At 35.6% G+C, this 14,879-nt stretch overlaps 1 protein-coding gene across 5 annotated transcripts in view; it reads left to right on the top strand.

Moving 5' to 3' along the window:
- The window catches only part of Pou2f1 (POU class 2 homeobox 1), a 165,069-nt gene that overhangs the window by 110,961 nt on the left and 39,229 nt on the right, over window positions 1-14,879 (top strand). For all 5 annotated transcript variants that reach the window (XM_005398232.2, XM_005398227.2, XM_005398229.2 and 2 more), the window contains 3 exons: window positions 5,545-5,645; window positions 10,791-10,844; window positions 12,621-12,740. In XM_005398232.2, the coding sequence (XP_005398289.1) occupies window positions 5,545-5,645; window positions 10,791-10,844; window positions 12,621-12,740 (275 nt within the window). The remainder of the gene's footprint in view (window positions 1-5,544; window positions 5,646-10,790; window positions 10,845-12,620; window positions 12,741-14,879) is intronic.

The raw sequence follows: 14,879 nt of genomic DNA, 5'->3' as shown, positions 1-14,879 counted from the left end.
CTGCCAGCTAGCTTTCCAAAACAATTGTACTGGCTTATATTGCTACCAAAAACCGATGAGGTTTTCAGTGTTGCCAGAACTTGATATTAACCAACTTTGTAATTTTAGCCAATTTATTGGATATATAGAACATTATCTTGTTGGGATTTTAATTTGCATATTTCTAGTTTCCAAAGAGATTGAGCGTCTTTTCTGTGCGTGCTTATGGACCACTTGTGTTTCATTTGTGAAATTCCATTCATTTCTTTGCCCACTTTTTCTACTGAGTTGATTGTCTCTTACTGATTCATAGGAGTTCTTTGTGTATTCTGAATATTAATCCCTGTTATTTTATGGCTTGTAAATTTTTTTCCCCTTTTATTCACTTAGTGTAGCCATTCAGTGAACAAAGCTTTTAATTTTAAAGCAGTTAAATTTATGTTTTTTCAGTTTGGAGCCTGATAAAGAAATCTTTGTCTTTCCACATGGTATAGTGATAATCTCTTATTTTTGGTTTTTTTTTTTTTGTTTTTTTTTTGGTTTTTTTTTTTTTGGTTTTTCTCAGGTACCAGGAACCGAACTCACGACCTCGCACTTGCCAGGCAGGTGCTTTTGCCACTGAGCTAAATCCCCAGCACTTATCTCTTATTTTTGTCTTCTGAAAATGTTAACAGTTTTGTACTTCGTATTTAAGCCTTTAATCTTTATGAATTTTTCTTTTCTTTTCATACAGTGTAATTCAGTCAAATTTCATTTTTTCCCAAATGGATACTGTTACCCCTTTAGTGGAGACTCCATCCCTTGTTCACTGACCTGTCTTATTCCTCCTTTTCCTCACCTTTGTCTTCTTCCTAGTTTTTATAGGGATGTGTGGCTCTGTTTGTGGACTCTGCTCTGACCTATTGCATTAATATCACAACCCCTAATTATTATTGCTCTGTAGTGAGTCTTGATAGCTTGATCTTTACAATGTAGAGTCTTCTAATAACTAAGCATTTATTTCTTTCTTCTGTATTGTCTTAGAGTTTTATAACAAAACAATAACTTCTTTATTATAATTTTCTGCTGATCATACTTACTGTATTTTGATAGATTTGCTCCCAAAACTTTTTTTTTTTTTTTTAAAGAAAGGGTCTCGCTATATAAATCAGACAGGCCTGGAACTGATTGTGTGATGCAGGTTGTCCTTGACCTTGGCAAATTGGTCCTCCTGCCTAAGCCTCCCAAGTGCTGGGATTACAGGAGTGTGCCATTGACACCTGGCCTCAGGATTTTCTTTTAAGTGGTATACAGAAAAATCTTTAATTTCTTCGTAACTTGACATATACAAAACCAATTTTGAAGTAGAGTTTGTGTATTCAGCCTTATGAAATTCTTATTCTAATAATTGTTAGATTCCTTAAGATAGTCCATATGTGTGATCAAGATTGATTGTTGGTATTCCTTTTTCCAACTCTCGTGTTTTATTTTCTTGTCTTGTTTTGCTAGTGGCTAGGCCTGCCAGTATAATACAAGTAGTCAAAGCTGCTGTCCATGTCCTTAAAAGTGCTTTTAACATTTCACCATTAACTGTAACATTTATTTTTTGTGTACTGTTTATCAACTCAAGCTACTGTCTGCTCCGATATCTAGAGTTCTTATCATAACTGGATACTAAAATGTAAACATCTTTCTGTATTCTTGGAGATGATTATGTATTTAGTAAATCATGTTACTGATTTTTTTAACCCCAAGCCAACCTTGTATTCCTGAAATAAATCCTCTGTAGTCATAATATATCTTCCTCATAGATTAGCTTTGCTATCATTATTATTATTTAGTTTTTTTCTATATATTTTTATGAATGAAACTGTTATTTTTTTCTTTTTCCCACTTTTCTTTATCAAGGTTATGCTGACCTCACAAGGTTATGCTGACTTAGGTAATATTTTCTGTTTTATTTCACTATTCTGCATAAAAGTTTGTGAAAAATTAAAATTACTTGTTTCTTGAAATTTTGGAGCCACCTTTGAGTAAAATTCCCTAGCCTTGGTATTCTCTTTGTGGGAAGACTTTTAGCTACTAATTCGGTTTCTTTAAATGCTGTGGGACTCTTCAGATTCATCCGTTTCTTCTTGAGTCAGTGTTGATAAGTTATATTTTCTAGTGAGATGTCCATTTCTAAGTTTTACCTTTATTAGTGTGATGTTTATTATCCATTTGCTCATGCTAGGCAAGCATACCACTCAGCTGTATCTATCCATAGCTCTACACTCCTAACTTACCATTTTTATGTGTGTGACTAGACAAAATCAGGGAACCCAGTCATTGTAACTTGGCTTTTGCATTAACTAGTCATGCTACCTTTAGCATATCACTTAAGATTGCTTAAAGCTTTGCATATAAGGTGTGAAGTTTAGCTCAGGAGTGCTGTGCTAATTAAGACTATAGAATCCCTAGCTCTACCCTCTCACTTCTAAATGCCTTCTGGACCACTTTTTATAGATCTTTTTTTTTTCAGAGTTTCTCAATTTCCACGTGTCTTACATTAATCTTACATTACTCTACTCACCTTTTCCCCCAAAGAATTACCTCTTATAGTTCCTTTTTTCCTTTTTTCCATTGTTTCTATTCTCCCAGACACATAAAGCCAGATGTTATGGGGCTTTGGCTCCCAGCAACCTGCCTCCTCATACTTAAGTCCAGTTAGGTGTGCACATCTGTTTCCCCTCTCCCTTCCTTTTATCCCAGTTTCACAAGAATGATTTGTATGTAATACAGTATCTTTCTTGTACCCTCACCTTACGGTGGAGCCTCAGACACCTTATTTAAAAAAAGAAATTGTCTGCCTTTGCTTTTTGAATCCCTGTGTTTATCTGACTTTGCTGAGTGTTCTTTTTACCTTAGTACCTTTTTGTATTTTGTGTAGTACTGGGGATAATCAGTCAGTTACAACCACAAAAAGGGATGCAGTAGAGGCTCAGGAAAACAAAGTTTACTATACTTACAGATCCTAGAGGTGGCATGACACTCCATATATGCCCCTCTAGGAAAGTCACCAAAGGTGGGCAGGAGTCAGAAAATGGAAGCAAAGTTCAAGCTACTGCTTTGTTGGGTTTTCCTTGGGAAGGGCAAGACAGGTCAGGGTAACAATGAAGCCTGAACAGTTTAAATCATTTCACAGGGCTCTGAGCTATAAGGGTGGTCTCTGGTGCCTGGCTCTGGGAGGAGTAAGAGAAAGGACTCTGACCTTCAGAGTCACTAGAGATGGGGCTCAGAACTGATTAATTTGTGTATCGAAGATAATGGGCTCCTGGCTGGACCCTTTGCTGTCTCTAAGAATTAACTAAACCTGGGGGAACAGTCAGGAAGGTTTTTTAAGATATCAACACATTTAAAATATCAGAACACAATAATATATTTTAAAAATTAAAAATACTTATAGTATAAATACTACACACCTTCATCTCATTTTCCCAAGAAGCAGAGCCATAGCACATAAATACTAATGCTAATACTATTAGCAGTGGTCAACTGTAGACCATTGGACCAGGAATCAGTCTCATATTAATTAATACTTTGTGACTTACAAACCGCTTATTACCATTTATACAGGAGCAAGAAGGTGGAATCAGTGTGTAGAATTTATGGACTCCGTGAGAGAGCTGTATTTGGTCCCGAAAGTGCTTGTTTCTGTTTTTTACAGTCTCACCTTTTAGATTTATTGGTTTGTGTAATATATCTTGAGCATTTTTCTGTAATGGTGCACAGTCCTTTCCCCAGTTTTATTGACAAGCTAATGGAGCACAATCTTAAAATATTTACATAGGTAATGATTTCTTACATAGAAATGAAGGCAGCCATTAATGATAAAATGCACAGCTTTAAAATTGTGAAACTTCTATGTATGGCTTCATAGAAGTAACTCTAATTACTTTAAATTTCATTTCATGCTAGTTTAGAATGTATTAACTCTTACTTCTACTAGCTGTATATATGTAATTAGTCTGTAGTTTCCTACTTGCAGGAGACTTTGGGAAAAAATAAGTGATCTGTATAAACTTCTAAGAAAACAAACATATATAGTCTTTTTATAATTATGTCAAGGAAACCTGAAATAGCCCTTCAGGGTCATGCAGTATACCAAAAATTTGGGATATATAATGGCAGAAATTAGCACCTTTTTGAAACAGTGCTTTACAGCTCTAACTTGCATCTCCTTACTGGTGGGCTCTAGAGGTATGCATGCATGTAAGTGTGAAGATGGGAGAGAGGATGCTCCTGTGGCATGAAAAGGCAGCACTGGACCATGCATGTGGCTAAGTTCCTGTGGTCTGTTTGCATTTTACTTAGTGCAGAGAATTCTGGCTTCCTCTAAATAATAACTGGTTGTAATTTGAAAACTGTATCATTATCACCTATGAGTTCCTAGGCAGTCCCACAGAAAGGGACAGGGACATTAATTTTCCTCCTCCCAAACTTCCATGGAGTAGGCTTGGCGCATCACAGAAAGGAATTATAGGACAAATCAGTGGGAGTCATAAACAAATTTATTAAGCAAATTCAAAGTGCACACTCAGGAGTATGCATGGTCAAGGGGTTGGGAGTGTTTATGTGATCTTAGCGACATCCTCAATACATGATCTATTCTAGGATGTGTGTTCCTAGTGTTTCTCAAGTTACTCCTTAGTCAGCTAAGTTAAAATGTCAGCCATTTATTTGCATGTGTTAGAAGTTAGAGATGTGGTACCCAGTTAATAGTACTGTTCCCTTTAGGGTGAAAGTCTGTGGAATTTGTGGATTTATAGTATCAGAAGAAAAACAGTGTCAACGTTGCAGATTTATTTGTATCTTGACGACTCTTAGAAATCTATAAGTGAAAAGCCTGGAAGAAAAACAGGCTTGGAGTAGGGGGAAGAAGACAGTAACTGTGGGTAACTTTGTACCTCAAAGCAGCAATTTCCTTAAAAGTACAATTTTAAAATTAAAATTTCCTTGTCTCATTTCTACCTATATTTATCTCTTATATTCTACCTCACTTTGTCCCTTAGAAGGTATTTCTGGGTGTTAAGGTTCCATGTCTTTCCATAAATTAGTCTTATTCCAACATCAAATCACAACATAAGTGGTTAAAAAACATTTGGCATAATATTTTGAAAAATATAGCAGAGCCTTTGCTAATAAGATATATGTAGCAAACTGTACTTAGGAAACAGTACAACTACTTTTTCTTATGATCATCGTATAAGCTTTTGCCATTAAACTGTCTTATTAAAGCTATCTTAAATTCCAGGCCCCTTCCAAACCCAGTCACTGCATCTATACCTGAATTCTCCAATATGCCTTATGATTGTAATTCATTATTTATGTTTTTATTTCTGTTCATTAAGCTTTGTTAGTATTACATGCTTTTCCTGCAGTCCTACCTTTTGAAGAGAAATTCACTTTGTTTTCTTTGAATCCCTTTTCTTCTTAGAAAAGTGCTTATGCAAAATAGATTTCTAATGAATGTTAGTAACTCATGTCTGCTAATTTATTTCTTTTGGGTTTATTTCAGGAGTTAAAATAATTTTGCTTGATTTCCAGGCACACAAACCAATGGTCTGGACTTTCAGAAGCAGCCTGTGCCTGTCGGAGGAGCAATCTCAACAGCCCAGGCCCAGGCTTTCCTTGGACATCTCCATCAGGTAGAACCTTCTGCTCAAGCATAAGTTGGAGTAAAAGACAGAGACAACATGCTGGGGGTGGGGGACATTATTTCAGAATGTGAGGCTTTTAAAATTATTTAAAACCTGATGCTAATTGCCACCGTTATTAGGTACCATTCTGAATGGTTAGTATAGAATCATTACAGTATAGTTGACCATATAACCACTGACACCACAGCTGTGTGGAACAAAAAAAAAAGAATTTCTTGTTGAACAGAGTATCTCAGATGCCTGAGACCTGCTGTGTAAGGCTGTGAGCTCAAAGATCACTTCCTTCCTTTAAAACAGCTTCAGATCATTTTGATTTTTGCTTCACTATGAACCCCTTAATTTGAGGTTAGAAATGCCTACCTCAACTTTATTATCCTGATACCATATGATTTTTTTTTTCCTGGATCTAAAAAAGAACATGGATTCTCTTTGTTCATATTTTAGCTATACTATAGAGGGAAAGAGAACACAAAAATAACTGGCTGCTGAAGAATTTTGGAATATGGGAGCTTATTGGAAATAGAAATCAATATGTACCAACCTGCCATGATGAATATAATCATCATCTGTTGCAAGCATGTACTAGTAGAAAAAAGAATTAAAGAGTTACTTAAAATTAGAAAAAAGTAGAAGATAGAAAATAGTGAAAACAAGTTGGGAGATAGATTACAATGTCTCAACCTCTTGTTTTATGTTCACAATTATGTATTAGGGTAACAGCGCATTTTAGAAGTCTCTACCTCACTTAAAACTAAGAAATCATTTAGTGCTAAGCAGTGTTGGCAGTAGTGACAATAGTAATGGTACCTAATGGAGGTGGCAGTTTGGTGGAAAATCCCATATGGACTTACAGGAGGTGTTAAAATACTAAGTTATTGTGACTAAATTTTATATTACTCTACTCTTTTCATTAAAATACGTCATCACAACCTGAAAATAAGCTTCTCTACTTGAAAACAGGTGAAATTCTAGAAAGCTATTCTAGTCTTTTTATTTGTCCAAAGATTCAGAGATATTACTAATTTTTGGTAATGTCTTACTGTGCCTAATTTGTAAATTAAATTTTATCATACGTATCTATGTATAGGAAAAAACATTTTATATATATACATATGTATGTTTGATACTCTGTGGTTTCAAGCGATGAGGGGAGAGGGGCAGCTCTTCCAATGTAATACCTATAGATGAGGGAATCTATCTTTAAAATAGAGAAACTTCTAAATAAAATGTTAAAAGGAATTAATATTTGAAATTAACTGAATAATCTGTTTTTAATATAATCTAGAAAAAAGTTACCTGGTTTATTTTCTTCTAAGAACATACTCAGATTTTCAAAAAAGTTCCTGGTTTATTAAAAGATAGCATTTAGACAATTATATGATACAGCATCTTTAAATAGCTTAAATATGTAGTGGTCAGTGTTAGTCAGTTTTCCATTGTTGTGACAGAATACCTGAAAAAATCACCTAAAAAAGGAGAAAGATTTATTTTGGCTCATAGTTTCAGAGGTTTCACCACATGATCACTTGAGCCTGTGATGAGGTGAAACAGCATGATGGGGATCATCTGACGGAGCAGAGCTGCTCACCTTATGGTGACCAAGATACAAAGAAGCAGAGGAAGGGGCTGTGGTTCCAATAGCCCTTCAAGAGCACTTCCATTCAAATAGATCATATCTCCTACAGGTTCCTCCACCTCCCAGCAGTGCCATGGGCCACGCCTTTCAACATATGAGTCTTTGGGGGACATTTAAAATCCAAACCTTAACATGATCATAATGTGTTTTTAAAAAATTGCTGAAAGTACATAAATGGTATGCATTCTTCTCACTGAGTCCGTATTCCAAGATGATTACAGCATTTACAGTAGCTTCAAGGCCTCAGGGTCCATCCAGTGATTACCACAATGATAGACCCTCTAGTATCACCCAGACCAAAGGATTGAAACCCAAAGAATTTATTTGAAACCCAAAGAATTTATTTGAAACCTTGAAACTTTTGAGTTCCCCAACAAGACAGAATCTATGCATAATTATCCACCATTTGATTAGAAATATACTTAACATGCAGTGTGGTAACTTTCTCCAGCCCACTTATTGACCAGGTTAGCACATTGAATTTTTCCTTACCATAGTTGAAATATGCATGTACTTAATACAATCATTTTAGGTCTATTCCCCCCTTGTATGCTCCATGAAGATGGGGGACTTTTCTTGTTTATCTCTATCCCTAACACTTACTAAAGAGCACAGTGTATAACACATGTTCAGTAAGTATGTGTTGAATAGATGAATGAATGATAAAATACACGGAAATCCAGAGGAAGATATGCTTAGCTCAGCATTATAACCTAAGATGTTGATAGTATGTCTAGGGAGTGGTTTTGGAGCTGAGTCTTTGAAGTACATTAGAAATTAGCTAAATAGAGTGCTAAGGGGTTGCTCTCAATTTTTATTTTAAAACTTTCTATTTTGAAAACTTTTAAGTCTATAAAAGTAAAACAACATTAGAACAGTGTTTATCTAAAATTACAGTTTGTATGTATATGCATGTAGAAAATGATTTTACTAGATCATTAGGAAGTTGCAGATATTATGATCATATACTTATAAATACTTGGCTTGTTTTTCCTAAAAACAACATTCTTTTACAAAACTACAACAAATATTTCAAATTCTAGAAAATTAGCATTGATGTTAGATTATTTCCTAATATATAGTCACTATTTAGATGTTCAGTCGATCCATGCCCTGTACTTCGTTGACAAATCTGTTAGTCTTCCTGAATCCACAAGAGTTCCTCAGCCTATCTTTATCTTTCATGATGCTGACACTTTTTTTTTTTTTTTTTTTTTTGGTTTTTCTCCGGTACTGGGAACCGAACTCACGACCTTGCGCTTGCCAAGCAGGCGCTTTTGCCACTGAGCTAAGTCCCCAGCCCCCGATGCTGACACTTTTAAAGTATAGAAGCCAAGTATTCTATAGAATGCCCCTCGTTTGTGTGTTCGATTGTTCCCTCGTGATCTCACTGAAGTAGTGTGTCCTCAAAAGAAATACAATAGAAATTGTGTTGAATTCAGCTCAGTGCATTGTATCAGAAGACATACACTATTGCTTTGTCCCTATTGTGATATTGTTTGATTACTTGATTAAGGTGGTGGTTTATCAGATTTACCCACTATGAAAGTAGTTTTTTTTTCCCCCTTTAAGACAGTAATGGTCTTTTACTTTCTTTGTTAGGTTAATTCCTAAGTATTTCGCTTTTGGTTTTGTTTTGCTTTTTATGCCGTTGTGAAAGGTGTGGTTTCCCTAATTGCTCTCTGTTATTTGTATACAAGAATGCTATTGATTTTTGAGTGTTGACTTTGTATCCAGCTACACTACTGAATTTGATTGTTAATTCTAAGGAGTCTTTTGATGGAGTTTAACTTCTTCCTTTCTTATCCTTGTTCCTTTTATTTCTTTCTCTTGTTGAATTGCTCTTGCTAATGTCTCCAGAATATATTGAATAGGAGTGGTGACAGTGGACATCCTTGTCTTGTTCCTGATTTTCAAGTGAAAGCTTTTAGTTTATGACCATTTAGTATGATGTTGACTATTGGTTTGTCATAGATAGCTTTAATCAGACTGAGATAAAAACTACTGTATTCCAGTTTTCTGTAGGATTTTTGTCATGAATGGGTGTTGGACTTTGTCAGATCCTTTTTCTGCATCTGTTGAGAGATCGTGAGGTTTTTGTGTTTGGTTCTGTTACCCTTTAAAACTGCGTAAATATTCTATTGCACAATTTTTACCCAGGAGCATCATTATTTAAGTAAAATCACATAAACTTTATCTCCTTTAAGTCTTTGTACCTGAAACTCTTTCCTCTGGCTCTTTGCTGCCTTTAAAGCTTAATTTAAACATTTAATCACGTTAGATAGGCCTCTCCTGATTACACTACATTTAAAATATAAGGGTCTTTTTTTTTATGTTTTTGTTTCCTTTGGGCATGAAGTTCTTATCTACTAACAAGACTATCCACTTCAAATAAAGACCTAGATCTTAACTCTACTGAGTTTCATACCAACATTTATATTTAACCTTAGGACTTCTTACTGCTGTGTGATGTATACTCAAAATAGAACTCATTATATTCCTGTTGACGACACTACCATTTTTTAGTCTCTCAGATTTGAACCCTGGAATAATTTATAACTCTTTTTTTTATCTATATCATCATTTGCCACAAGCTTTGAGAATCCTTGTTGTACTTTCTAATGCCTTTCAGTTTCTTACATTTTACAACCACTGCTACCAGGCTAATTTAGGCTTCCATTTATTCTACCCTAGTTAATAGTCTAGTTCTCAAATTTTGGAGTTTATTTGTTTTCAGGACATTGACATTTTTGAATAGTACAAAGCAGTTATTTTGTGGTGTTCCCCAGTTTGGGTTTGTCTGCTGTTAAATTCATGATTAGATTCAGGTTGTCCCCTTACGGTAGGAATGTAACAGAAATAACTTTATATTATGTACTTCACAGTGCATTATAACCGAAGGCACATGTCTCATTACTGGAGACCTGTGAATATTAAATATTACAACAAACTTTCATATGTAGTTCATGGGACAGATTTTTAATTTTAATTTTTGTTAAGAGTTTTAAGTTCTGACTAAACGTTTTAAAGAATTTTGTGTAGGTCTGTTTCTGTATAAGATTGTTACTGTGGAACATCATGGGAATTTTGAAATATGATAGTTCTGATTGTTTTAAATAACAAAAATAATATACAGAGGTACCTTGTTCTAATGTGTTCTTTAACATGATATAGGGGATTAAGTTTTTAAAATCTAAGCACCCTACGAATACAGACAAGAGTGTTAAATAATGTGGAAGATCACAAGTGTGGCCTGCCTCAGTGATGTCCACTTAGTGTGGGAAAACATCTTCAACGTTTTTTAAGGTGGGGAAGACACTGTGCATTTGTCCATAAGGTTTTAATACAGGAAGATAAGCCTTTATATTTTCATTTCTACTGAGTAACACATACTTAGTAGAGATTCTTGCAGTTTGATAACAAACTATTTCATGACAAATTCTAGTGATGAATGTCAACACTATTAGACTACAACTGCCCGATTATTTTGCTTACAGGTGCAGCTGGCTGGAACAAGTTTACAGGCTGCTGCTCAGTCTTTAAATGTACAGGTAAGCTGGGACATAAGATTATAGGGTAATTTTTCCCTTTTTTTCCATAGTTTTTTCTAATGGGCACAAAATAATTTTATAATAGGAAATTCTTAGGAAGATTACTATTATTTTATTAATATTTATATTTTTCTTATCAAATCTCATAAAAATCAAAAGGGTAATTAGTGCCATTACTGCAAATCAGTTTTGTATTCTGCTACTGTGCATTAACCTAGGAGGTTTACAAGAAAAGGCTACTTTCAAAGTTTGATCTGTGTGTTCACTAAAATGCTTCTAAGTTACACAGCTAAAACATATAACTTTCAAAAAGTCAATTTGTTAAATGCCCTTTCATTTCCAAAGATCTTTTATTTGTCATTTTTCATATCTTAAAGAAGCATTATAGTTCAGAGGAAAGAACATTGGACTGAGAAATACGGGGTTCTTAGGTTTGAGTTCCCATTCTACCACTAACTAGTTATGTGACTTATGGTGAGTCACTTAACTTCCTTGGGCTCAAGTTTTCATGTCTATATCTAAGTGGGGACATGTATAAGATTGCCAGAGTTCTCCTCTGCTCTAAGATGTTATGCTTCTAAGAATGTAAGTAAGCCTGCTTATAGACATGGCTGATAGACACTGAAAATTTAAAACAAAACTTAAATCTAGCAATGTATTTTGTTTCTGTGAACCCTGTGGCAAAACATGAAAAGTTCAGGTGTTATGCATTACTCCATAACATTTCAATCAACAGGTTGCTTCCTTTCTTTATAGTATTTAGGTAACTAACAGGCAAGGGAAAAACAGTATTTCGGAAGATTGATTCCAGTGTTGGCTAATGACCAAAGACCTCGGGTTGGGCATTCCATGAAACCCAGTGGAATATGGTCCTAGTAACACATGGAAACAAGGAGAGAAAAGAAAAGGAGATAATGTGATCTTCCTTTCTGAGGGAGAAAAGGCGGAAAATTGCCTTGGTTGCCATGGTAAACTTTCATCCCTTAGAGAGATGTTGGCAAACAGGCTCTATCTCTAGTGCAGAATGTTTACAATCCTGCACTGTAATTATCTTTCAATGACTGGCAGAATTAATCAGAGCTTTTATGTTAATTAGCCTTGCTGCAGTCCCTAAAACAGGTGGTAGGAAATATGCAAATCTATGCAGAATTTTAATGCTCTGCATAACCATTTTTAATTACCATAAAATTTTCTCTCCATGCCCCTTTCTAGAGGGCGATCTCTTTTTTGACTGCTGTACTTTCTCTCAAGCCTGTGTTACTTGATGAAAGATACTAGCTAGATTTACAGTTCTTTAAAATAAGACATAGAGAGTTCTATGGATCAAGCAGTCAGCCTCTATGATGTTATGTGAAGAAGCTTCATATAATACCCGGTCTGTATGAGAATGTTGGTATGGAGCATCTAATACAGAAATGGATTACAAATGTGTTTTTTTGTTTACTTATTTTCAGAGTTGGGGATGTGAGATTATAAAAAACTCTTCGTTGGTTTGCTAGCACTGGAATAAAAACTTCAAAAACTTTGCTTTGGAAGATAGAGGCTTCTGAGAAAGCAAAAAAAAAAAGCGCCTGCCTGGCAAGCACAAGGTCGTGAGTTCAGTTCCCGGTAAAAAAAAAAAAAAAAAAAAAAAAAAAAGAAAAAAATCAGAAAACTCTGGACTTGAGTAACCCATGTCTTAAATGATTCTTAAAATATAGTTATCAATGCTTTATATTTAATCTTATTTTTTAATCAACTGTTAGAAATCTTTTCTTCCTACCCAACCCACCTCAGGCAAAATCTAATGAAGAATCGGGGGATTCACAGCAGCCAAGCCAGCCTTCCCAGCAGCCTTCAGTGCAGGCAGCCATTCCCCAGACCCAGCTTATGCTGGCTGGAGGACAGATAACCGGGGTAAGTTTTCACTGAGAAAATTGTAATAAGCTTCCTGTAGGTCAGAACTGCCCTTTGCTGATACCATCCCTGATTATAACCACCTACTTGAGCTGGTAGTAACATGGCTCTATTGTGTCTTTAAGAAAAATCCTATATTCTAGACATCTCTGAAAAGGAATTATCTTTGTCATAGCATTCAGGATTTCGTTTGTTACAATTGCAGATGCTCTGAATAGAGTAAGGACTTTTTAAACCCGTATTTCAGGAATTGCTTCGTCATGTTATGGACTCATTGTTACATGCTTAAGACCATTACGTTGGTGAAATGGCAGTTTTTAGCTTGGAGTTACGCCATCATTGCAGGACAGAAGTTGAAGAATGGATTCTAAAATTCTGTCATCTAATTCTAAATTCTGAAAACCTGTCATCTTATCTCCTGGCCCTGCAGCTTACTACAGGGACAAATTAATTACTTCATCTCTCTGTACCTCAGTTTTCCTTCTGTTAAATGGAGATATTAATAAACCTATCCCAAGCACTCTTACAGAGATTAGAGATAATATATGTAAAGTTTATAAAACAATATTTGGCACCAGGTAGTCAATAAATGTAGTTTACTTTTACTGGTAACAAATTGGCCTGAGGTTACATTGAGCTTATAACCTTTCAGCTACCTTTATTCTTTTTTTTTTTTTTTTTTTGGTTTTTCTCCGGTACCGGGAACTGAACTCACGACCTTGCGCTTGCCAGGCAGGTGCTTTTTGCCGCTGAGCTAAATTCCCAGCCCTCAGCTACCTTTATTCTAAGACGAAATTCCAAGTAGTTTTCCAGATGAAAGTTTATCTTTTAAATTATCTGGAGTGAGGGAGGGAAAGAGGGAAGAAAATGGTAAGGAAGAGTTTTTACTCAGTTTATATCACATCAGTCCTCAAATTTATTTTCTGGCAATGAAAGGCTATTTGTTTAGTTTTTGTTTTTTTGAGACAGGATCTCACTGTATAGTTCAGGCTGGCCTTGAACTCTATGGAGCCCAGGCTGGCCTCAGACTCCCAACAGTCCTACTGCCTCAACCTCCATGCACATGACACCCAGCTTAGTGAAAGGCTCTTTTAAGAACTGTTGCAAAATTGTTTATAAAATCCCATCAGTAGAGATTAATATATGTCTCATTCATATATATATATATATATCTTGAAAGATACTGATTTTTTTAACAGCCTGATTTTTCACTGTGGTTGTAATGCACATATTGTGTTTGGAACCTTTTGGAAGGTGAGTTGCTGCCAAGTTACAATTTACACACATTGAATATTCTAGTTCCTTCTTGTTTGATCAGAACATGTCACCAAAAGGAAGTTTTAGCACACTACTTTGACTTAAGCATATTATGAATAAGTTGTATTATGGAAGTGAGCTTAAATCTGCTCTAAATACAGTTCCCATTTTACTATTCGCGTTTTATTTTTGGTGACTAGGGTCTATAATAGTGAGAGGCACTTGGGATTCCAGGTTTGTGTGGCTGAAGCTGCTATAAAACCTGGACCTTAAGCTGTATTTGCATGTAAAGAGGGTGGCTGTCACCACCTGTTTCATAGAGATAATGTGTGGAAGGGGATGTGAAGTTGCAGAGACTCAGTGCTTTCAATAAGAGAAAAGATTGTGTTAGGGAGGGGCCTGTTGGGAGACTTGGAAAGGAAATAAATGGAGCTCATATTCTTTAGTCACATCTTAGGACATAATGGAAATGATGGAATATGGCAGGGTTTCTTCCTAATGGGAAGCAGCTGGGCCTTATCAGTTCTTTTCATGGTCATACGCAGTGTCCTTGTTCCTCATTCATCTGACTGATCTCTTGCTGTTCTGTTGGGTGTAAATTTCTTTTCATATCCTGTCAGCATTGATTCCTTTTTTTCTTGCTTACTAGTTAATTACCTATATTGCCTGAACCCTAGGACCCTGGACAAGCTTGAATGATTAAGTCCAGAGTAAGGGCTACCACTTTCATTGCAGTGGTCTGCTAGGAACAATCGTTTGATCACTGATGAGCATCTTAGCTGATGCTAGCCCAGTGAGGTTGAGTAGCTAGGTCCTACTTGCGTTAACTGTTTTGAAGCAGTGGACTTACACTGGGTGCCCTGCTCTTTTGGCCTTCCTATC

This window comes from Chinchilla lanigera, unplaced genomic scaffold (assembly GCF_000276665.1).
Source record: "Chinchilla lanigera isolate Chin_1 unplaced genomic scaffold, ChiLan1.0 scaffold00061, whole genome shotgun sequence".
Classification (NCBI taxonomy): domain Eukaryota; kingdom Metazoa; phylum Chordata; class Mammalia; order Rodentia; family Chinchillidae; genus Chinchilla; species Chinchilla lanigera.
Note: the sequence above shows the minus strand (reverse complement) of the source record. Positions and strands in the feature narration are given on the sequence as shown.